The 24,584-nt window shown below is 39.5% G+C and overlaps 1 protein-coding gene and 1 non-coding gene across 2 annotated transcripts; one reads left to right on the top strand and one right to left on the bottom strand.

The window, feature by feature from the left end:
* Positions 1 to 394: 394 nt before the first annotated feature.
* On the bottom strand, positions 395 to 22,470 carry LTA4H (leukotriene A4 hydrolase). Its single transcript, XM_007439476.3, has 19 exons — positions 22,252 to 22,470; positions 20,760 to 20,890; positions 16,029 to 16,149; positions 14,974 to 15,042; positions 11,117 to 11,221; positions 10,908 to 10,960; positions 10,307 to 10,379; positions 10,035 to 10,175; positions 9,821 to 9,844; positions 9,316 to 9,386; positions 9,085 to 9,196; positions 7,179 to 7,323; positions 6,993 to 7,096; positions 5,880 to 5,950; positions 5,098 to 5,152; positions 4,396 to 4,491; positions 2,948 to 3,030; positions 1,544 to 1,648; positions 395 to 628 (listed from the first exon to the last, which is right to left on the bottom strand). The coding sequence occupies exons 1-19, from the start codon at positions 22,402 to 22,404 to the stop codon at positions 499 to 501; spliced, it is 1,842 nt and encodes a 613-aa protein (XP_007439538.1). The 5' UTR covers positions 22,405 to 22,470; the 3' UTR covers positions 395 to 498.
* Positions 22,471 to 22,715: 245 nt separating this feature from the next.
* Positions 22,716 to 22,787, top strand: TRNAD-GUC (transfer RNA aspartic acid (anticodon GUC)). The gene has a single exon. It is a non-coding gene; the product is annotated as a tRNA-Asp (tRNA).
* Positions 22,788 to 24,584: the final 1,797 nt, after the last annotated feature.

A 24,584-nucleotide genomic window follows, 5' to 3' on the forward strand; every position in this document is an offset into this window, starting at 1 on the left:
CCAATGTTGCTACTAGGGAAAGAATATCAATCAGAAATACTGTTCAGTGTTTACTTCAATTTTCTGATAAAGTCAGTGATTAAGTTATTAAGCATATTAAAAAAAAAGATTGTAGGTAGGACAACTCAAAAAGCTATTTTTATGACTGTTCTTTGAGTGCAGGAAACAATAAAGTCCATGGAAAGACTGACATATATAATTTTTTTCAAGCTATATGGTTAAAAATAGTGTCTGTACTAGCTGTGATAAAAGTACAAGTAATGTAGCAAAATATAGCAGATTTTTATCCAGTTTTGCAGAATGTGTACATGGCACAAGTACAAAGCTCCAGAAAATATAGAAAGAGCTTCTTTGTTGCAGGTTCAGAGCAGAAAGTGAAGTAAGAAAGCAAATATGTGATCTACCATGATTTTATTTATTTGTATTTTTTTGGTAAGAGGGTAGAAAAGAAGAGCAAAGTTCTCTTATACAAGGTCAGCACAATGAAATCTGCGGAAGTTAGGCTGTTTGTCCCTCCAGGCCCAGATCTTTGGTTACCAACATTGCAGTCACAGGATGCATAGACATTTTGTGCTGCTGGAAAGTTCTGATGGCTTGGTCACGTGATTTTTCAAATTTATAGAGATCCCTATAATAAATTCCACATAACAAAAAATGAAAAAAAAAACATATTTTAGTGCTAGGATGCTTTTGTTTCCATAATCAGAACAGTGTGCAACATAGTAAAATGTATAGTCTGAACTAAATAGGGTCACAAACAGTTCATCTGCTCCAACTATTTGGGGTTCTGAGAGTTCTGCATGATAAATTGGAACAGATTTGTATGGACCTATTTTGGAACTGGCCTACTTACATTACTGCATAATGTAGAGCTACTGCTTATGTAAAATATGTATATACTGTCTGCTATTTTAAAAATCCCAGACTGGAGTGACAGATAGATAAACAAAATAAAACAAGGTAAGGTCTCAGCTAGTGTAAATTATCCCATATTTTCAAAATGCCTCATTATAAAGAGGATTGCTCTGCCTGTTAGACTGCTAACTTCAATCAAATGAGATCAACAACATGATGCTCATTAACCTCCAGTAACAACAACAATTACTATTTTAAAAAGCCAAAAATCTCACAGCCATATCTAACAAGGTCTAGATTCTCCTATGTGTTCTCATGATAACTGCCATGTCTTTAAACATTATTTTAAAATGGCTAAATGATTTTAAGTTTTAAAAGGACATTATAAAGCAGTGATGCCAGCTTCATAAAAAGGTTGTTAACTCTTGCTCTTTCAATACCCAAGTTGTGAAAGCTGTATCTGTTTGGAAAAAGAAATAGACCCAACAGAAGTTGCTACAAATTCCACAGTAAGACGATAAATAAGGAAATTGCATATTTGCATCATAGTTCTCGTACTGGTGACTTTGAAAGAGTTGAGACAAAAACGATTTGAGTGAAGGATGAGTCAATTATCTGGAAAATAGCTAATACGGAGCTTCCCTCGCCTAGCTAAGGGTCCACATTTGCATTCTGATATTTGTCTTACTTGAATAGCGGGCGAGTGAACTTCATGCGGCCTTGCTGTGTGGCCATTTCCAGAGCTAGAGGAATAGCATCTTCCCACTTGGCTTGAATGCAGAGGCGGAGCCACCTGAAAGGTAGCGAGATGAAGGTTATTTCCCATTTCTATTGTATTCTTTTATATTATTGCAAAGGACTCCAGGATTTTTAACAGAGGTAATATATAATTTTTTTTAATATATGACAAAGGATTAACAACCCAGGTTCTACAATATGCTGTTTCTAAATTGAACCACTAGACAACTTAAGCATAAATACATAATTGCTCATATAATTCTTTTTTTTCTGAAATCCAGTTACTAAACAAATTTAATTGGCACATAAGAAAAGCTATTACAAATGATAATTTGCCTCTAGCCGTAGTGTTTAGAGGAAGCACGCTGCATACAAGAGGAACAAGTTGTCTTGGCAAGATATTCCCTTCATAGTCTTATTGTTTAACATTTAGCTCCTGAAGCTTCAGCACACACTGGACATACAGTATCCTTTCAACTTCTCCACATACTTTTTTTTAAATAAATGTCAGTTTGCTCTATTCTATGACATGCATCAAATCAATCTACTGACAATGAGAGATTGCTTTTCAGTCCATCATGGACAACTGAAGAAATCTGCAAGAATCCTGCACATAACATATAAACAATGAATAATCAAATCGCTACTTAGAATTTAAAAAATTGGCAGCACCCTCTGCAGATTAGACAATTTTAAGGATAATTTCAGTGTAACATTCTTGGTTTAACAAATGTAGGTGATTTCATAAGTTATGGATTGACTGCCAGGCCCATAGATCACTCCCCTCCCCTTTCCTCACATTTGGAACTTTCATTCTGGTCTCTTTAAACCCCATTTGTCTTGCTAAAGAGCAAAACAGGGAATTGTGATTTAATGTCAATTTAGAAAGAGCTTTAAAATTTGAATTAAAGAGATTGGGAACAAAGCACTGAAGTCAGTGCATGGGGACAAAGCAAAGAAAAAAAATAAAGTCATGATGCAATAATGGCCTATTTAGCCAAAAGCTTAACCTTCTAACGAACAATCATGTATGTTGGCATCAAAGTAAACAGAGTACGTCTGCAAAGTTTTTAACTAAACATATGGTTTTGCCAGATATAATTCATTATCTAAAGGAGTCTAATGCAGCAGAAGTAGAAAACAAGGGTATCAACTTTTGCCTTTTTCAAACTTCCCAGGTATGATGTGGATACACACACAACATACCTGAACAGTTGCTTAATTCTATGTCTTTGTTTCCATGTATAATTTCTGACCTCCATAATGAGATATTCAGGTGCACATGCAATAGGACTAAGCAGAAAAACTTGATTTGTGACCATTTCAAGATATTATTTCTACATTTTTAACCAACCTGAATCTGATTTCTGAATTATTTGTTGCATTGAAGTCATAGATTTCCTGCATTCGTCTCACATGGTTCACTGGAAGAGGATTCTAGGAATTTTGAAGAGGAGAGGAAAGGGGGAAAAAATCACGACTATGCATCTTCAGTTCTAAATAACCGTGCCAGCTTTTAAGCACTGTATCTGAAAATTCACTCACTCTATTGTAGAAAAGTACAGTTCAAAGCAGATAATAATAATATTATACAACTTCCTTTTTTTGGTCTATATTTGTTAAATAGATATAGGAACAGTTTAGTAACTGATTCCTAGCATTGTTTCCTTTGGTGCCCAACCTATTTCTAAGGCCAGTTCCTCTGCTTTTCTTGTTCCGATAGTTACCTAACATATTCAGACCCCCCTCTAAATCAACATCTACTGTATAAAAAAAAAATAGCTGGTTAATTTGTAATGTAAATGATTGCTTTATGCTCACACAAATAAGGAAGAAGCAAACGTAAGTCTTTTGAACTAAATACTTGCCTGAGCTAATCATTCCCCACCATTTCTGAATGAAAAAATATCACATTGAGCTACCACTGAGCTACCATTTTCCACTATTTATACACTGGCATAATAATTGAAAATAACATCGTGCAACTCTGTGTTGTGCCTGTTCCTGGACCAGAGTCTCTGCTCACAGTCACTCATACCCTGGTCACCACTCGAATGGATTACTGTAATGCACTCTACATGGGGCTGCCCTTGAAGAGCATCCGGAAGCTGCAGCTGGTACAGAATGCAGTGGCGTGGGCAGTTATATGTGCTCCTCAATCAGCACATATTACACCTCAGCTCCACGAGCTGCATTGGTTGCCAGTTTGCTTCTGGGTTCAAATTAAGGTGCTGGTTATGACCTATAAAGCCCTACATGTCATGGGGCCAGGTTATTTGAGGGATTGTCTCTCCCCTTTACATCAACCTGTCCCATGTATGAAAGGGTGTCATCTTCCGGGACCCAGGAAGAGAACCTTTTCTGCTTGGGTGCCTGCCCTGGGGAACATCACTTTCATCTGTAGGAAGGCACTGAAGACATGGCTTTGCCACCGTGCCTGGGGGTCTGGCAACAGTGGGGACCTCTTACGATGGCTATGTTGAGCTGAAGTAGAATGAATTCTACTGCTGATCATGATGTTCTGTTTTTTAAATTGATCATAGTTTTTTATATGTATATTAGTTTTTTAACTTGTTTTTACCTGTTGTGAGCCGCCCAGAGTCGCTTAGATGAGATGGGCAGCCAAACAAATCAAATAAATACACAAACATTCTCCATATTACAAGTTATAAAAAGCTATTTCCCAAATTATAAAATACTGTCTAGGTCTGCCAGGTGCATGCCATATTCTTTGAAAAAATCCTTCCTTTCAATGTCTGGCTGAACACATGTATAAATGACAGATGTCTGGCAACAACTTACCTCCAACAGCAAGAGTGCGAGGAACTCAATCAGTTGGTGAGAAGACATCTCTTTTATATCAGCTGAGCTGAAAGAGCCAAGATCACTTTCAGTAGCCTAAAGAAAGCCAAATTGGGAAGAAGTGTGAAATACGCCAGGCAGGAATGTACAAGGCAGGTCTTAGTTTCTAAATACCAGGACTTAGGTTCAAAATGATTTCGTTTACCAAACCTCACTTAGGTAAATAAGAATTAAATACCAAGGACTTTAGTATCTCTTCTAAGACAAGAAATGTTCTCTACATACTTACATATACGGCTATAGAGATTGCAAATGTCTGCAAAGTCAAGATTAGACAAAATATACTTCCTACTGAATGTATCCCTTACTCTAGCTGCAATAAAGAAAACTGAAGTCCTGCTTCCACATAATTATGAACAACGTTGTAACATAGGATTATGGTGAGCACATATTTCTATTGAGAAAATCCATGCAATCCCTCTTACATACCATACCATCACCAAGAAAAAAATGTGAAGAGCTAATGTTAAAAACAGTCTAAAACAACAGCTAATGAAACAGTATTTCAGTATAAAGGCAAGTTGGCTAATGACATCATAATACACTCTGTACTGTGAAAGTGGAAGTCAATCCAGAGTGGAACACTAAAATGACACTTGACAGGCATATAAAACTTCTGTGCATTAGATGTCATTTACTCACTTTGATCCATCTTTGGCTCAAGGCAACACAAGTATTTGACAGTGTAGTATCATACCTGATGATGGGAAAAAGAACAGGATTTATTTACAAATGTAAAAGTGTGGGCATGCATGTGTGTCTACCTGCATGAAGTCACATGTTTGTTTCTGGCACATGTCTAGAGCTTTATAGGCATTGTAACAGATTATGTAATATAAAGAACTTGATTTACAGATATATAAAATTTAGAAAGTAATCCAAAAATATTTCATAGACCAGGTAATTTTTAATAGTAGATTTGTTATTTTTATACAAAACTCTTCAATATTAGATTTGGGTCTGTGATGGAATGGAATTATGAAGGCCGGACTCAAGGAGAAAAACATTTTCTTTCATTTCCTGAGGCGAGAGGGAGAGATAAGAGGATGATGAGACTGGCACCTCCCTGAGGAATTCACAATGTTGTGGCTGGCATTACTTGGGAGCTGGGGTTTCAGTCTGGGAAGATTCTTGCTAGAGGTTGTAGCTAATAAACATTGCTGGACTGAATTTACATGGTCTCTTGGAGTTCCTTGGGCTAGGCCTGACAGGATCATGTAAAAAAGTAATGTGTCCCATATTCATCTAGCAGTCAACTGAATGCTCATATCAATATAGCATACTAAAGATCCGGAACAGATAATGTAGATTTAAAAAAGAAACATCTTATTAAGCAATAGCTTTAAAAATACAACCAAACCCTTTGAGGAGATGATTGAATATAAACCAGAAATTGGGTAGAAATATTAGAGAAAAACTCTTACTCAGGTTTTACTGGTGGCATGCCAGGAGAGTGCATCCATGCATTCCAGTCAACTTTGTTAAGAACATCAACCTAGGAAAAAAACGGACAAGCCAGTCATCCAAAATATGGGCAGTGAACCAAAACTGCTTTTAAAGTCATATCAATTTATGACAATGTAACATACCCAGTTTCTTTAAAAATGTCACCAAAATGAACTATATGCAATTGAAAATATGAGAAGTCATCTAGTCTCCAGATTGTCAGATACAGATTTCACTCATAATGAATAGAATACTATTTATTCATTAACAACTAAATCATGGCCTGGCTTTGCTGGAAGCATGCAGGCACAAAATTGATAAATATCTAAATAAGACACTTTTTATGCACATAAGCACAGTTCTTCAAAAGTAGTACCTGTTCTGATCCCAAGCTCCATAATCCTGAATAGTCTGTGAATCTAAATTACTGCATTCTTTATCATTTTACTTTCCCATGCAGGAATCCTTATGACATATTTTGCTTTAACTTATTGATCAGGTTAGTTTGAACAACTCTGAAGAAATCAGTCATTGCCATAGCACTTCATTTTTCTAGAAATACCAGCTGCCAACGTAACTTTATTCCTGTACTTTGCTACCTGTCTGGATATGACCAAAGTTCATTTTTACTAAATAGTGCAAGGATAAGCATCTTGCTTTGTCCCAGGTTGCTGAATTTCCACTACCTGCAACCCTAGGAAATATGACCAGTGAGGAGTGATGTGGTTAGTTGCACTTCATCAATCTCTGGAGTATCACAGGCTGTCTACCCGCTGACAGAAAATGGGAAAATATAGATCACAGAATGACATTATTATAATAAATTCACTATTATCTTCTAAACTGATTACTGGTAAAAATACATGCTTTTATACGCAGTCTGCCGTTCTATTATCTAAATACATTACTTCAGTATGCTGAGTTTAAAAGACTAAAAAGTCACTCAAGTGGCTGCTAGGTGAGAAGGGACAGTAAGTAAACTAAGCTGTTTACTGATAGGACTGTGCATAAAGCAACTTCATTTCCTTTCATTCCTTTCTTTTAGTTTAAATTGTAAGGAAAAACCTTGAATGACAAGAGTAGCACCTAACCTTATCCTTGAAATAGGAGTAGAGGAAATTCTTCCAGTCTTCCGTCACTATACTCTTGTATGCAAACTGTTGGATATATGCCCTCAAGAAGCCAATGAAGATATCTGTGAGCGTATGATATATATTAATCAATAGCAGAATGCCTAGGCAAAAAAAGGTTATGTACTTTTAAAAATCAATTAATACCTGGTCCACCAAGGAGCTGCTCCAGATAAAGCAGTAGAGCAAAACCTTTCTCATATGGAACAGAAGAATATGCAACATCGGGGTCTACCTCCTTCAGACTAGGGATCAAGTTAGTCACTTGATTTGTGCTTCCAAGGGTGTTAATCTAGAAAAAAACACAGTTATGAAAACTGAGATTATTTCATTATAAACCAAACAGAACCCAACTGACAGTCTCCTTAACTATTGACTATTCTGTCAGACATTCAATCACTTTGAACTGCGGTTTCCCTGAGGCTACTTGTTCTAGAGGCTACTTCTCAATAAACCTACATCCAAATCCCAAACCTATAAAATAGGCATATCTTACACTTATGTTAGCTTCTAAATATTTACCCAGAATATAGCCAGAAGTCTCTGCACACACAATACCTTCAATGACTAGTTACATTTTAAAATACATGAAAGGTACTTTCTGAACTATACTGTGAGGAACTCACTTATCCTATTAGAATTGGAGAACACTTCAGTCTCATTTAAAGTTTAATGACAATCATTTTAAATTAGTGTCATTTAACAACTGCTATCATGAGTCTCTCATTAGCATATAACTTGTGCACTAATCAACAGGACACGTTACACCTCTGCTCTGCAAGCTGCACTGGCTACCAATATACTTCCAGATGCAATTCAAGGTGCAGGTAATGCCCTATAAAGACCTACATGGTGCAGGGCTGGGATATTCGAGGTACCGCTTCTTCCCAGTTACATCTAGCTATTGCATCAGATCCAGCAAGAGAGGCATGCTACAGGTCCCATCTATTAAGGAATGTCATCTGACGGGACCCAGAAAGAGAGTTTTTCTGCTGTGGTGCCCGCCCTTTAAAAATCATTCCCCCGGATTGGCCTCTACCCTTCTGGCTTTTAGGAAGGCCCTGGCTCTGCTATCACCCTTGAGGGTCCAGTGGGAGTGGTGAGCCTCTTCAATGGTTTTACTGAATCAGATGTATCGATTGTATTTACCTGCCGGTTGTGATTAGATTTTGCGTTTGAATTTTTAACAGTAGTTTTAGTATGGTTGTATGTTGTTTTCATTTTCATTGTTCTTGCTGTTGTTTTTAATTGTGAGCCACCTAGAGTCACATATGTGAGATGGGAGACTATACAAACTGAATACAATAAAATAATAAAATAAAATAAAATAAAATAAAATAAAATAAAATAAAATAAAATAAAATAAAATAAAATAAAATAAAATAATCAGGTTCTTTCCTGGCTCATGAAGCTTTGGGCTCTGCTACTTCTACTCTGCTCACATCCAGATCAGACATGGAGCAGTTCTTTAAAGTGAGAGGGAACTTGTATAAGTGTAAAACGTTTCAACCAAAATGATAGATTTTGTTCCTTAAAATACACTTCCTTTTTATTACACTGACTTCTGGTTCATTTTCCAGGTACAAGCAAAATGGTGCTGGCTATTATCTATAAAACCCTAAATAGTGCAAGACCATCTCGAAAAGTTTCCTCTCTAACATAAGGAAGTTTGCACATTGCGTCCAAAATCTGACTCCTACTCCTTAATGATTCTTAAACATGGGTTTCTGAAGATCAGCTTTGAAATTTTGCATGTTCCTATTATTTATTATTATACCTATTATCTTCATATTACCTGGAAGATTCAGATGACATTAGGCTTGCTGGCATTTCGTAAGGTGCTGAAAACTTGTTCTGCCCCCATAGATACCAGGCCAGGCGTTCCTGGTATTCTGTTGACACATGTGTTGAATTCCCCTAGATGCTTGGGGAGTTTTAACTGTTTTTAAATGGATTTTTATTATTGGTTATTCTATTATTTGTTAACCACCCAGAGTCATGGGTCCGGGGAGTAGCCTTATAAATTTAAATAATACATAAATAAATCACTTACTGTATTTTGTAACTCTCGCCAGCCTCCCAGAGCCTGGAAATGCCTGAATTGTTCTCCAAACAGCTGGCCACCAATTCTGCGTTCTAGATAAACGGTATGCCCCTCATTTAGCCTAAAACATGAAGAGACAAGTGAGTATTTTAAACAAAAAAACAAAAAAAATCTTTTAAACAAACCCTTAAACCCTTAAACAAAAACATAAAATTCTTAAAACATTTGGATTTCACCTACCAAAAGTGTTCCCAAGTCTTGTTTGTTACCAAATTCCCTGTCCAGCTGTGAGAAATTTCATGTGCAATAACCTGAAATGTATAGAAATGTATTGTGGCCTCTTTAATTCAAAGAGACAACAAACAGGAGCAAAATTACATTTTATTTTACTAGTTTATTTCTATGGCACTGAGTACAGTATTACATGAAGGAGAATGCCATCAACTGGACGCATCCAGGAGAAGAGGGAGAACTTAAGTTTTTCCAGTGCCCATTCTCCATATAATCCTCTAAGTCTCTTAAATGTGCTTCAGTCAGTTGTAACTTTCTATATGAAATCCTATGGAACCAAAACCTTTGCCATTTTCCTTATTAAATTGTACTGAATATTTTTAAACTAAACAGCTAGTAATAATATCTGTTATCTCAAGGTATTTATATAAGATTTAGTGCTTCAAGCCCTCATCTGGATTTCTCTGTATAGTGTATCCTCATTATGAATGAGTAAATTTAGATTTATACTTACATTGGATAATGACCTGTCACCAGCCTGCACAGATTAAAAAAAAAAAAGGGTAATTTCGTTTTTTTTATTCATGCCAGACAAATATTATGTTCTAATTTGAACAAAAATTAGTTTATAAGGCCTTATCAAAAGGCAAGCCTCTGTGAAAATTCCACAAGCGAAATGGGGTCAAACTGATTCAGTAATCAGCAATCCATAATAAAGTCAAACTTACCAATAAGGTAGGAGTTACAAAAGTGAGGCAGGGATTCTCCATACCACCATATGGAAATGATGGTGGCAACACCAGCAAGTCATATTGACCCCACACATAAGGTCCTGCCAGATCTTCTGCTGTTTTCAGCATGGCTTCAGCCTGAAACAAGAATAAACAAGCCAGTGCTTAATGTTTGAACGTGGGACTGTGCAGAAGAAAAACAAGTAAACCAGCACATATAGCTATTTAACAATATACAAGTGTCAAATAATTATAGCATTTTCACCCACCTCAGCAAATTCATAAGCTGATTTGTCCACCAGTTCCTTTTCAGCCCACACCAAAGTTCTAGGGCCGATTACTCTGTAGAACAAAATTCAGTCAAATAAACGAAGAATACTGTTTGGATTTCATTACTATGCAAGGCAGTGTCTGTTAAATTGTATCAACCAGAGCAAGTGGGTTGCAGTAAATAATGTTGAAATGCAACAGTTGCTGGGTAATTATCTCAGTTATTTTTGTTCCTAATGGGCCAGAATGTTTCCTGGCTATTCTTCAACTCATATATTGATCACCACGGAAAGAACAGGAGTACGTCGCACCTTCTTCTCCCTCAGCTCTTGCCCCTGTTGCACGCAGATGCCTCTTACCAGCTGGTAATATTGATAGTTTCCTGCTGCCATTTGCAATGAGAAACTGAAATCTGATTCCTCCCAGTCAGCTGATCCCGTAACCAGATGGCTGGCAGATACCAAGCCCATTGCTTGAGATGTGTCCAGCAGAGACAATAGGCAGCCTTCTTTTAGTGATCAAGAGCCACACACAGCTGAGATGCAGGATACCTACCCATGCACTTAACCAGAGTTTAGCGTTCAACTATATTGCTCTCACCTGCTTTCCAAGGCACCAACTACTAAGGCAATCAGGTAACTGGGTATTGGAACCTAACACAGAGGAAGAAGGGAAACAAGTTAACTCTTCAAAAACAAAAACAAAATTATAACAGACCTGCATGTTTGACAGCTTAAATTTAGATGGCTGTTTGCTGAAAAAGTCATCCCATATAATATGATACAATATATCATAGTGAATAACCTTACATTTTGAATGAAACGGTATATCTTCCTAGTTTGGTCTTCTGGATCAGGCAAGTCTCCATTTCTCTTGGCACTCATAAGAGCCACCAATTCACTTGGAACAGATATCTGGTCAAATACAAAACATATCAATAATTTCTATCTAACATGGTAACATTGTCCCTTTTATTTAAAATGCTAATTTTGCAACAATGCAACTCAGAGACTTGCTTTTCTGTTATGCATTACGTATATGCTCAAATGCAATCTCCCCTCTAAGTCTTGCCATGTTTTCAGCTTTGATTCTATTGTACTACATCCTCAATAGTTCATTGAAGCAAGATTAGACATATTATAAATAGGTGCTTCAATTTGATAACCTTACAATAAATGTTTCATTACACTGTCTAGCATTTAACAAGAAAACTAAGTGTACAACTTTAATTAAAAAATTATTTTAAGTATAACCATTACAAAAAACAAAAAGAGCTGTTCTAGCAGACAAGTCCTAAAAAACAACATGCATCTTCCATGAATTTAGCATGTACAAATAAAGCCTTGACATATGTAGCAGTCCTCATGCAAGGGGAGAGTCTTGGACAATCATGGTTCCCTCATACATGTAAACCCTATACTGTATGTACATATAGGGGTAGGATCTCTTACCAAATGGGTAGAAATATGGCCAGTATGGATAAAGCAATTGTAGCAAGAAAGCAGTGGGGTTGCAATTACAGAGAGTTCTGGGGAGAAGCAGATTATATGGACCTATGGCAGTCTGGTTCCAGACTTGACCTCAGATGGTATTGAAAATCTCTTTGTGGATGATCTCAGAAGTTATTCAGATAAAGGAAACCTGATGACCTTTGTCTTTCTAGACTTCTCAGTGGCTTTCAATAATGTTAACCCCAGTATTCTTCTGAACTGCTTGCAAGGGCTAGGACTTGGGCACTGTGCGATGGTAGTTCTGCTTCTACTTGAACAGATGGTGTCAGTCAGTGGTGATCGGGGGAGGTTGGGTCCTTGGATGTTCTCTTATAGAGGGCTCCAGGGCTTGTTCCCCTATACTGTTTAACATTTACATGAATATGCTGGGAGAGGTCATCCATCAGTTTGAGATGCACTATCATCAATAAGCTGATGCTACCTAGTTGTACATCTCCTCCCTGGACCCAATGGGAGATGTAGTAGAAGTCCTTACCTAATGCATGGAGGCTGCTGTGGTCTGGATAGAGAAAAACAATCTCAAACTCAGATTCAATTCAGGCAAGCAGAGTTAATATTAATTCAGAAGCCTGCTGATTCCAGGACTATACCATCTATGACTCCCAGAGGGTTTATGATCCCCCAAAGAGAGCAGGTGCACTACCTTGGGGTCCTCCTTGACTCATAGAACCTGCTCGATGAGTAAGTGGAAGATGTGGCCAGGAGGGCCTTTGCCCAGCTTTGGCTAGTACTCTGGATGTGACATTATATGGAGCAAGATACTCTGAAGATCATCACTCATCACTCATCACTTATCTCTCTCTCACTCTTGCTTTTGAGTCAGTTTTTTGACTCCTGGTGACTACCTGGACAAGTCCCTGCAGTTTTCTTGGCAAGATTTTGGAACTGCCTGCTTCCTAGGGCTGAGAGAGAATGATTGGCCCAAGCTCACCTAGCTGGCTTTGAACCTAAGGCAGGACTAGAACTCAGTTTCCCAATTTCTAGCCTGATGCCTTAACCACTACATCAAACTGGCTCTTTTATCTCATGAGATTACTACAATTTGCTCTGCATAGGGTGCCTTTGAAGATCCCCTAGAAGCCTCAGCTAGTTCAGCAGCCTGCATACTTACTGGCCAATCACAATAGTGCTCTGTTACATCACAGCTGCAAGAGTTGCACTGGTTGCAGTGTGTTTCTTAGTGCTATTCAAGTGCTAGTTGCTATCTTTAAATCCCATATGCCTTGGAGCCTGGCAAGTGTTAATACATGATAACACAGTACATTTTAAAAAAATCAGAAGGAACAAACATGACAATGTGTAATATTGGGCTTTTATCAACTGTTAGAGAGTTGAGTAATTTTAAGTGGCTTTTGAGCTGTCTTGCTGATATAACAATTTGTTGATTATGACATATTTATGTGTAACTTTTATGGCTTGTCAAATAACTATAAGAAATTACTTTTGTTCTTTTGTTCCTTTTTATTAGTATTAGGTCATTTAGCATAATTCCCTATTAAAATACTCATCTCTGGGGAGAATACATATGCTCAATCAATGTTGGTTTTGCTTGAGGCTACAAATATTTATTTGTATATGAATAGGATTTTCATATATTTAGCTCTTGTGGGTTTCATTCGAATTGGTAACTGGTGCTAACCTCTATCAAGGCAGAGCATAGAAGGTTCCTCCACACCATATTCCTATCTTGCTACTCTGCTTATTGTGTTATTTAAAAAAAAAAATCATTCATGCAAAATGCAAACAATACTGCATCTAGTTACGTTCCATTTATTTTTTGTTAAAGCTTAGCTCTTAAAGGCTTGAGAACACTGGGAATTTCTAGTTCCATTAATAGGCAGGATCAATAAATCATAGATTTTCATAAAGGTAACCCTTTATGTAATTTGCAATACAGCAGACAGGATAATTTCAAGGAGAACATGTATATGCTGCAAATTATCTGCTAATCTCAGCATTTTTATGTGGAAATACTGTCCCAACTTTCTTTGCAATGACACAGAAAAACTATTTTGGAGCTTTTATCACATTTCATGCTCATCCACAGCTTTCTGGTTCCTCTTCTTCTGTTTCGAGTTCCTACCACAACTTTTTTTGTTACATTTGTGTTGATCTGTTCATTCTACAATTGGATTATAAGTGGTGAACGGGAAATACTGTCTTGAAGCAGACTGTAAATATTATGCTTTTTTGGTCCCTTCCAGCATTAGGATGTACTTTATAACAAATTTAAAACACTGTATTGAAAACTTTAATTTTTACAAAGAGCAATATAATATATTGAGGTTGTGATGGGAAGCATCCTGCTGCAGAGACTCAAGTTAACACCATGCTTTTTAAAAATGTACTTAATAAAAGTGTATGCTGCCCAATCCTAAATGGCATTTTACAATACAATAATCAGCAGAAACCACACAGTCAGTGGACTAAAAAGATGAGCCCTCTCCCAAACACTCAGCTCCACTGGCAGCTTGCTTCATCATACAATCCTCCCATGGAAAAAGCAGAATGGATTTTAGATTTGCGCGTATCTGCGATATGATCTGCAAAAGGTGCCACCAAAGACCTGAGAGCACAGGACACAGTCTATGGGAACAGGCACTCCTGCCATCACTTGGGTCTAAACCAGTGTTTCTCAATCTCAGAAACTTTTAAGTCCTGTGGACTTCAACTCCCAGAATTCCCCAGCCAGCACAGAGCTTTACAAACAGAAGATCAAAATTTGGTACCTACCAAGACTAACAGATACCACTTGAACATTTTCAATTTTAAACTTTATTTCTTTACTCAAATAAGTTTGTTTGGCAGAACCTATTCAGTTCTGAGACATACTATATATCAATTCTATTTAATCCTAGAACAAAAGGGAGGCAGTTTGCAACCTGAAGTGCTTACTTACTAGGGACTTAGGGAATAATTTTTAAAAAAGGTGCTTCAGAGTATGCAGGAACATGAAAGTAGCATTCATTTGCAACTCTTTAAAACTCTTCAAGCCACGTCTTTCCCCAGGATCATACAGTTGACCTCTGTAGTTGCCAGTGATCCAGGGATAAGATATGGATGCTTCAAAGAGTCACAGACAGGTTAGTGACCCTTTGCTCTCCAAAGCACCTTTCAGAAGTGAGCCTGAAGCACTGAACAGCACTATTACTTACCTCCGCATAATATGTAAACTTCACAGAGGGAGTATCTTGGCAGGGGAGAAGAGCTCTGCAATGAGTAGCCTAATGAAGAGAAAAGGACACAGATTAGTTCTTGTATAGACAGTACAGCAAACCACTAAGGACATAAGTACTGTTAATGGTACTGGTAGTCCTCGGTTATGACCATTCATTCAGTGACCATTTGAAGTTATGACAGCACTGAATGAATGATACTTACAACTGTTGCATTGTCACTGCAGTCACATGATTGCAGTTTCCAATATTCCCTGCCAACTACCCACAAGCAAAGTCAATGGGGAAGCCAGCAGGAAGTTGCAATCACATGAGGTCCTTGTTTAATGACAACTGGGACTGCCAGAATTGCTGTTGCTAAGCGATGCGGTCACATGAGTTCATACTTTACAACCACATCGCTTAGTGATGGTAATTCCAGTCCCAACTGCCATCATAACCTGAGGACTACCTGTACAGTGTTTATTCTATACTAAAATGCCAGTATCCAATTCTCACATAATCATATCCGGTCACAGTTCATTCAGGCTCATGTCTTTAATTCAATTACTCATCTATAGTTTATCACTTCCCAGTCGGTAGATCTCTTGCTAAACTTCATGTTCTTAGGCAATCTGAAGTTTGGCAGGCGCACGGAAAGTAGCCTAGCAAGGCACAAAACCGCACACCATCATTTGTACGTATTTCAGTGAGTTATAAGCAGAACCTCAAAAAAGGATTGCGCTGTGAGCTGAAGTGTCCAATCCCAAGTTTTATATATGCAAATCAGGATGTGTAAATTTATCATTTAAGACAGCATGTATAAAGCCAGAGCTCATCTAAGTATGTTAAACCAAGTACAAAACTAAGTATGACAACCAAGTATGTTTTTACCCTTAACAGCACATCTGCTGAACGTTAGGATGCTACTAACAACATACAAACTTTTAAGAAATAAGGCATTCTCAGTTTTGAGAGCCTTTTAGTTGCTACCATCACACCATAAGATCCCTAAGGCTTACTTATGAAAGATGCTGCTAAAGCAATTTACTTACCTGGCACTGACTAAAAAGAAATGGATGCCTTTTCCCTGATGTCTGCTCTGGAGTAAACCACTGGAGTGCTGAAGACCTTGGAGAAGTTTCAAAGGAAATCTCCACAATCATATCTTGGCCCCTGCAAATATTCAAATATTTAGTGTGGGAACATAACTTAGGCTTTCCATAACCATCCATCAAACCTCAACTGTAACAAAGATCAATAGCTGTTGAGCAACCTTAGTAGTTAGTGGTGGTTTTCTTAAGTTCAGTAATTCCACACACAAAGCAAAAGGGTAAGAAAACTTCATAGATACAAAAGGTCATGGAGAAAATTTATTTATTTATGCATTACATTTATATAGCTGCCCATCTCACACAAAGCGACTCTGGGCAGCATACAACAATTAAAATAACGTAACAAGTGAATAAAAACAGGCATTATAAAAAGATAAAAAATATAATAAAAACATTATCACACATTTTAAAAAATAGATTTTAAAATATGCAAACCTCACAGAGAGAGCAGAATATCAATTACAGTGGAGCCATCTAAGAACGTCTCTGGTTCCCAAAGACCCCTGGGCCTGATGACACAACCAGGTCTTGAGGGACTTCCTAAATGACAGCAGGGAAGGGGTGAGCCTAAATTCAGGGGGTAGAATGTTCCACAAGGAGGGAGCCATGACAGAGAAGGCCTGGGACTCACCAAATGCAAGTTCCTGAGCGATGGAACACATAGCATACCTTCCCTGTAAGATCTAATAGGATGGGCTGATGTGACTGGGGAGAGGCGGTCCCTCAGATAACCCAGCCCCATGCCACGAAGGGCTTTAAAGGTCAAAACCAGCACCTTGAATTGGACCTGGAAGCAAACCAGCAGCCAATACAACTCTCGAAGCAGAGGTGTAACGTGTGCTTTTCTAGGTGCCCACGCTGCTGCATTCTGCACCAATTGAAGCTTCCGGATATTTTTCAAGGGCAGCCCCACGTAGAGCACTTTGTTGTAGTCCAATCTGGAGGTGACTAGGGTATGAGTGACTGTGAGCAGAGCCTCCCGATCCAGGAAAGGGAGCAATTGGCACACAACACGGAGTTGTGTGAAGGCCCTCCTAGTCATGACTGCCACCTGCTCTTCGAGCAGGAGTTGCACGTCTAGGAGGACCCCCAAATTATGCACTGGGTCTGTCCGGGGCAGCGCCATCCCATCCAGCACCAAAGATGGTATAGTCCCAGAATCAGCAGGACCCCAAACCCAAGGCCACTCAGTCTTACCAGGGTTCAGTTGAAACCTGTTCTTCCCCATCCAGACCCTCACAGCCTCCAGATACTAGGCTAAGGCATCCATAGCATCACTTACTTTGCCAGGGGCAGAGATGTATAATTGAGTATCATCAGCACACTGATGATACCTCCTCCTGTGGTGACAGATGAGCTCACCCAGCGGCCTCATATAGATATTAAATAGGAGGGGGAAGAGTCCCAAACCCTGCGGTACCCCACGTAACAGGGGCTGAAGGCAGGATCTCTCCTCCCCAACCACCACCAACTGGAACTGGCCCCGGAGGAAGGTGAACCATCACAACAAAATGCCACCCACCCCCAATCCCCTGAGCCGATCCAGAAGGATACCACAGTCAGTGGTATTGAAAGCTGCCGAGAGGACAAGTAGGGTAAGGATGGATGCGCAACCTCCATCCTGCCCATGCCAGAGATTAGCCAGAACTGCGACCAGTGCTGTTTCTCTCCCAAATCCAGGTCTAAAGCCAGATTGAAAAGGATCCAAATAATTTGCTTCATCCAAGGCCCTCTGAAGCTGTTGTGCAACCACCTTCTCAACCACCTTACCCAAAAAAGGGAGGTTAGATACTGGACAAAAGTTGTCCAGTATAGCGGGATCTAGCAATGGCTTCTTGAGGAGAGGGTGTACCAGAGCCTCTTTGAGAGGCAATGGAACCCCCTCCCTCAAAGAAGAATTAACCACCACTAGAGCCCACTCACATGACATTCCCTGGGCTGCTTTTACAAGCCAGGAGGGGCATGGATCTAGGGAGCAGGTGGCTGAACTCATAGCTTGAAGTACCCTGTCCACTTTCTCGGGTCCAACAGGTTCAAACTGTTCCCAGATAACTGGGCAAGACTCCATCTTGGGCATCTCCTCTGGATTCACAGTAAAAACAGCGTCCACCTGTGAACAAATCTGAGCTATTTTATCCAACAGATGCTGAGCAAATTCCTCTGCACACCCCTGCAAAAGGTGCTCCAAGACTCTTTACCCAAGAGTTCATCCAAAACAGGGCTGCAGGGCAGCAATCTGCGGATGCAATAAGGCTGGAGAAGTATTGTCGCTTCACTGCCCTTATCGCTGCAAGGTAGCCTTAATAGTGGCTCTAACCCGTGTCCGGTTGAGCTTGACCTTGACTGAACGCCAGTGATGCCCTAGACATCTCCTCTCTTGTTTCCTCTCCCTCAGCTCCTCCGTAAACCATGGGGACTGACAGAATCTATGGGAGGGGAGAGGTCGCATGGGCGTGATCCGATCTAAGGCCTCAGCTACCCTCTTATTCCAAGTGGTAACCAAGACTTCAAATGGACTGTGCAGCAGACCAGCAGAAGGAACCCCCAGCTCCCTCTGAAACCCATCAGTCGCTGGGGGTGGACCAATCTAATGGGTCCAGCCTCCCTGCAGTGGGTAGTGGTGCTACAGAATCCCATGGAAATCAGGGTGTGATCTGACCATGACAAAGGAGACACCAAAAACTTCCCCAATTTCAGATCAAATGGCCACTGCTTTGACAGGAACACCAAATCTAGAGTGTGACCACTATCCCTCATTGGGCTCTGATGACCTCAGTCATGATAGCCATGAGCTCCCAAGCCACCTCAGACCCCACTCTGAGAGAAGGCAGATTGAAGTCCCCCCAAACCATAAGTGTGGGGAACTCCACTAGATGGAGATGAGATGAAGTCAAAGAGCTCAGGCAGGGAGGTTCCTATGCAGCAGGGAGGCTGGTACAACAGCAACAATCCCAATTGATTTCTAGAGCCCAACCTAAGGAATAATCCCACATCCGGGGACCTGTGGGGCAACACTCCCGAAAGCCATAAGGATTCCCTTAAATTTAAGTTACTAATTGGAAGAATTTTTTTTTAACAAAACCACTCAGTGTCTTGATTGAAGCAGTTGTATATTATACTTTTTAAAGCACATCAAAATAACTTCTTAATGTGCTGCTCAACAATTATAGTCTCAGTTGGTGAGTCCCATTTACCTGAAATGTAGTGAACAATGAACTATCAAATGCCAAGTTTAATTTTATATCATCATATCCCTATGAAATTCTCAGAACAGATGTCTATCAAAATAATTTTAATGGTTATGGACAAACAGAACGTGAGCACTTTTTTTTCCTGAATATGTGCACAAAGAGCCACCACAACATACTATAGGAGGCTGCTGGGTTTTAGCTTACTCTTGATATAAGCATTACTCTTATAGTGCAAATCTGTAATGTTGATTTTTTAAAAATTCACAATATTTTTAGAGTAAAGAAGAGAATATGCTGCAGGAATTGCTGCAGATTTGTCACCAGATTGACACGTGGCTTCTGAGGACTTTAAGTATTTTGGTAGTATGTTCTGATTAGCTGCAATTCAACACACCTCTGTGGTAGTACAGCTTGACTCTGGCATAATCTGCCAAATTTCTTTAGAGGGGCTGAAGACTTTTGACATCCCATTCCTCTGCAGGAGAATTACCAAGAAGGGCAAACAGGAACAATTAGCAGATAGGTGGGGTTGAGGAAACAAGTATCCTTGACTTTAAGGCTGGAAGAGAAATTTATTTGTCCTGCAGTCCATTTTTCTTGATATTATTCATCCTGCTGATTTTGGAGTTGTTTTCTTCCATAGCTATTCTGCCTTACAAGTAGGGAACCACCCGAGTTTTCAGAAGGCAAGCTTCTAGGTCTGTTCTTTTGCCTCCCAATCTACATTTTCAAGTGGATTGCATTTCAAACACTTTTATAGGTTTGTCCTTCCCTTCTCCACTTTTCAAAAGATTTTTTAAAATTTTATTTCTGCAAAAACGTGATTTTTTCAAGAGAAAAATCTGTTAATAAAAGTTCAAAAGTAGATTTCTGTGAGCCTTTGGAAAGATGCACTAGATTGCAACACAAAGAAAGGGGATTATAGAAAAGAAAGCTGAGAATGTCTTGGAGATTTTGAGAAACGTGAGAAAAGTTGACAAAGATGCTTGGGAAAAGGTGGTAAAAAGCCTTTGTTACTTTTGGTCAGCTTATTAACAGCAAAAACAAAGAGCAGAAGTATTGTATCTTATCAAATGGACAGAAATTTCCTATGTAACTATCAATAATTATATATTCTATGGTATTGTTCTACATGGTATTTGTAAGACACAAAACAAAATAAAAGAGCCTAAAATTAGCATCGGGCCCCAGAATGACATTAGCAACTATTATATCAAAAGCCTCTTTCTCCACAAAAATATGAGCCATTTTCCATTGCATTAATTTAATATTCATAATTATAAGGTCAAAGATAACATACAATCTTGTGCCCCACCCTCACAATAATATTTACAGTACTGGAATTATGTTAATGCTGCAGTATTATACCAGCATACGGTAATCATTTATTCAGCATGGGTAGGGTCCTATATAATGACACGTCCTAAGATCAAGCCATTAGCAAGATAACTCAACTATGAAGAAAGATAAAAATGCATACTTCCTCAACTGGAAAGGTAATGTGATTTCAAGTGGTGCTCCTTTGAAGCTGTGTTGTTGTCCAAGAACAAACTGAGCCACTTGGTTGTTTACAACCACTTTCTGTATTGTTAGGTCTTTGGTGTCCAAAACCTGTTAAATAAATCTGAGTTACTTAACAAATAAATGTTTTAACATAATGAAAAGGTTCTTGAAATATAAAACTTTTAATTATAAAACTAAGTATTTACACTACTTTGGCACAAAAGATAAGGGTTACAAAATACTTCATTACTCATTCTCCACTGTTTTTTAAAAGAGCCAAATTTATGCATATTTGCAATGTTAGGTAAGCTCAAGCCTTAAGTGTGGTATAAGCATTTTTTATAAGACTATATAATCACTGCTACTCTCTGGCCCATTTTATCCTTTTTTTTTAATTAAAAAAGAATAAAACATGATTCAGACTAGTGCAATTTAAGTTCCAATTTTTTTAACTTGTGGGATAAGCTGCAAAGGGGAACATAATTTCACAATATTACCAACAATAACAGATGAGGACATTCAAAAATTATTTGGAGACTTTATTCTGGCTAAGATACAACACATTTTTGTGGGTAAAGAGTCACCTTTTGGAAGAAAAGGTCAGGATTTTATATACAATCTAGAGTAAAACATGAGCCTGTATTTTTACATTTCCTACTGTTTTGTGCTACACATATCTCAGAAACTGACACGCAAGCCCTACATTCTGTTCCAAGAAAACTGGCTGGGAATTTTGTTTACAGCTTAGAAGCAGGGTTAGGCAAAGATCCATCCTGAAGACTATTCCCCACAGCAATGGGAGAACAATCCCACATTTGTTCATCAAGAAGTATACTTTGACCTAGCAGAAAGTCCTTCAAGGATTATGCTTTTGCAAGCACAACATCTGCTATCAGGGAGATAAAATGCAACTTCCAAGGAGACTGAAAACGTGATTAGTGCTTGCTCAGCACATTCACAGCATTAATGTAATTTCTGTATTATCCTTTAATGGTATTTTGAGTGTGAGCCATCGTGCATGGTCACCCCACCTCCTCCACACCCCCTTTAAGAAAAAAGATCAAAGGACTGCCCCAACTTCACCCAGTAAGTAGCACTGACACCACATCCCCCATGTAAGGAAATTATTTTAATTCAACTGCTTAAAATAGAAGCCAAAGAAAACCTTACACCCAATCACTGCATGTTTACTCAAGGAGCAAAAGCACTCCGTCAATAATTACTCAAGAGAGCTTTCCGACTCAAGGCACTTCAAGAAGAGGAAAAGGTAAGAGGAGGATGGGGTGATCACCATCAGTCTTATTCCCCTCCTGCGGTTCGACTTCAGAACCGCGAATTCCCGGGGAATTCCGAACGCTGAAGCCTAACCCAGCGCGAGAGCCGCGGGCTTCCCGCGGATCGACCCCCGCCCCTCGAGCCCACTTCGACCCCCAGCGCCCCGTGGCTGCCAGCGAGAGGGACGGCGTTACCAGGGAACGCAGGTTGTCGCGTTCCAACCGCACGGTGAGGGCCGCGGTGCCCCGTAGCGATCGGCTCTCGAAGTCCACTCGGCAGCGCAAGTAGAGATGGTGAGCGCGACAAGCATCAGGAGCAGCAAAGGAACTCGGGTCTGCGTCAGCCATGGCTCCAATTCACATCCATCCACACACTCGCTGGCTTCGGCGACGCTCACGATTTAATAAAGTCCTAGGACCGCCTTGTGCGTTGTAGGCCCCACCCCATTGTAGGTTGGCTCCAGGAGGACTCTGGGAGTTATAGTTCTTCACGAGATCCCGAGCTCATGCAAGCATGGGAAATAGACTGCTACTCCCGTGATACACGACGGCTGAACGGCTTCGGGATATTGATCAAGTAATCTATTAACCTATTACAAGTCACGAAACTTCAAGGAGAGCAATTTAAATAGACAGAAAGAAACCCCTCGCTAAGTGCTTCCTCGTTAGTATAGTGGTAAGTATCCCCGCCTGTCACGCGGGAGACCGGGGTTCGATTCCCCGACGGGGAGATATGGCTTTTTCTTGTATGTCTGCAAAAGTTTTAATAGCAATCGAAATACATTTCCAGATGGAAATGATGCGTATTTTACACGTTCACAGCAACAACCAATAGGTCACCTAATTTACTGACGTTCAGTATTTATGCCAATATGAAAGCAGTGTACGAAGCTTAAGATTCATACCTGCAGCGATGCTCTTCTTACAAGGGCCAATTCATCTCTAAGTCAGCCAATTAAAAGTTTAAAGAAGAGTATTGCCAAGCAATGTGCTAATTACAGCTTTTCAGAAATAATGTAAGGAACTTACTGTGACTGTTTTAATTGGGGAACACATTCACAAATTCTGAAAGCTGATGGTGGATGAGATTTCAGCCTCGGATACAAAACACACACTCAGGTCTTTGCTGGAAGCCTTTCTCTTTGTCCGCTATACAGTATTTATTTTGTCTTGCTCTCCAGGATATCATTTTAACCCCTCTGAAGTCAAGAAGGTGGCGTGGCGTGGCGTGGCGTGGCGTGGCGTGGGGTGGGGTGGGCCAAACATTAGCTACTGCTTACCCAAGCAGCATAAACTGGTTTCTATTAGCTGTCAGAGGTCTATTTGCTCAGGACTATCAGACCCACCATGAAATGGCCTTCTGAACCAGCCTCAGGCTCTGCTTCTAAAACAGTTTGGGCTCTTACTCCTTTTCTGTCTGCCAAAACGTTTTTGCCCACCAGTAAGTTTTGTGCACCAGTTAATGATGTCTGCTTATTTTGGTTGTCTTGTACTCCCCCAGCTCCCCAAATTGGTTAGGGTAATTGATCAATGGTTGACAATTACCATATGAATTTATGTACCCACACTATAATCACAACAAGGATGTTGCACTAATCAATTACACCAATGGCAGGGGTAAACTTTTTGGATGTGAGGTTTTAACACTGGTGGGGGACAAAAAAGGAATAAGAACCACAGGTGGTTTAATGCATGTCTGCACAACAGTAATGTAGGTACTTCTGTGGAAGAAGCAGTAGTTATAAGATGGTCTTATCTCTCCTTTTTCTTCTGGAGTGTATATGTCTTCTAAGTGGTGGACAAGAGATATGTTGCACATTTAGTGCTGTAGTAATTATTATGATATGATTATGTGCCATCTAGTTGCTGTCAACTTGAGCACATAGATGGATTTTCTGCAGAACGATCTATCCCTACCCTGGTCCTTCAAGTTCTGCTACAGTGTACCCATTGCCACTGTAGTTGAGTCCATCCACCTTGCTGCTGGTCATCCTTTTCTTCTCTTTCCTTCCACCTTTCCAAGCATTAGGGCCTTTTCCAGAGAGCTGGGTCTTTGCATAATGTGCCTGAAGAATTTGAGCCTGGTCATTTGTTCCTCGAATGAGAACTCTGGGCTGACCAGAGTAAAGCCTGAGTAAAAAAACATGCTTGAATCCCAAATCATCCTCTCATCTCCAGCTAGATCAGCAGAATAGAGTAGTACTTGGGCACTTCTTCCTGATGCATAGTTTTGAAATGCTTAACTAGCAGCCTGAATTCAATATTGTGGCCCACAATCTAACAGCAAGCCCTTATTCATCTTCCAAGTCATATATTGGCTGAGTATATGCAACATGCTTAACCAGAATCAAACAGACCACATTTTGGCTTAGTATGTTGCACGAACCCAGTCATAATTCCTAATTTCACCCTGATTCAGCTCAGAGTCACTGCTCCATAGTGCTCGGGACTGAAGCTTGCAGTTGTCCTTGTATTTAGTCTCAAGGTACATTTTTAACTGTGAGTCCAAATGGATGCTCCCTGTGGTT

This window comes from Python bivittatus, unplaced genomic scaffold (genome assembly GCF_059951505.1).
Source record: "Python bivittatus isolate LINGU-HERP-01145 unplaced genomic scaffold, Pbiv_v1 ctg000330_np1212, whole genome shotgun sequence".
Taxonomy (NCBI): Eukaryota; Metazoa; Chordata; class Lepidosauria; order Squamata; family Pythonidae; genus Python; species Python bivittatus.

Bases quoted from the DNA above. Each gene is read 5' to 3' on its own strand.
- LTA4H (XM_007439476.3), bottom strand. From the start codon at position 22,404: ATGGCTGACGCAGACCCGAGTTCCTTTGCTGCTCCTGATGCTTGTCGC. The intron at 20,891-22,251 runs GTAACGCCGTCC...TTTATTTAACAG, and splicing joins GCGACAACCTGCGTTCCCTG to GTTTTGGACACCAAAGACCT. The intron at 1,649-2,947 runs GTTGGTTAAAAA...GCTACCTTTCAG, and splicing joins AATTCAGAAATCAGATTCAG to GTGGCTCCGCCTCTGCATTC.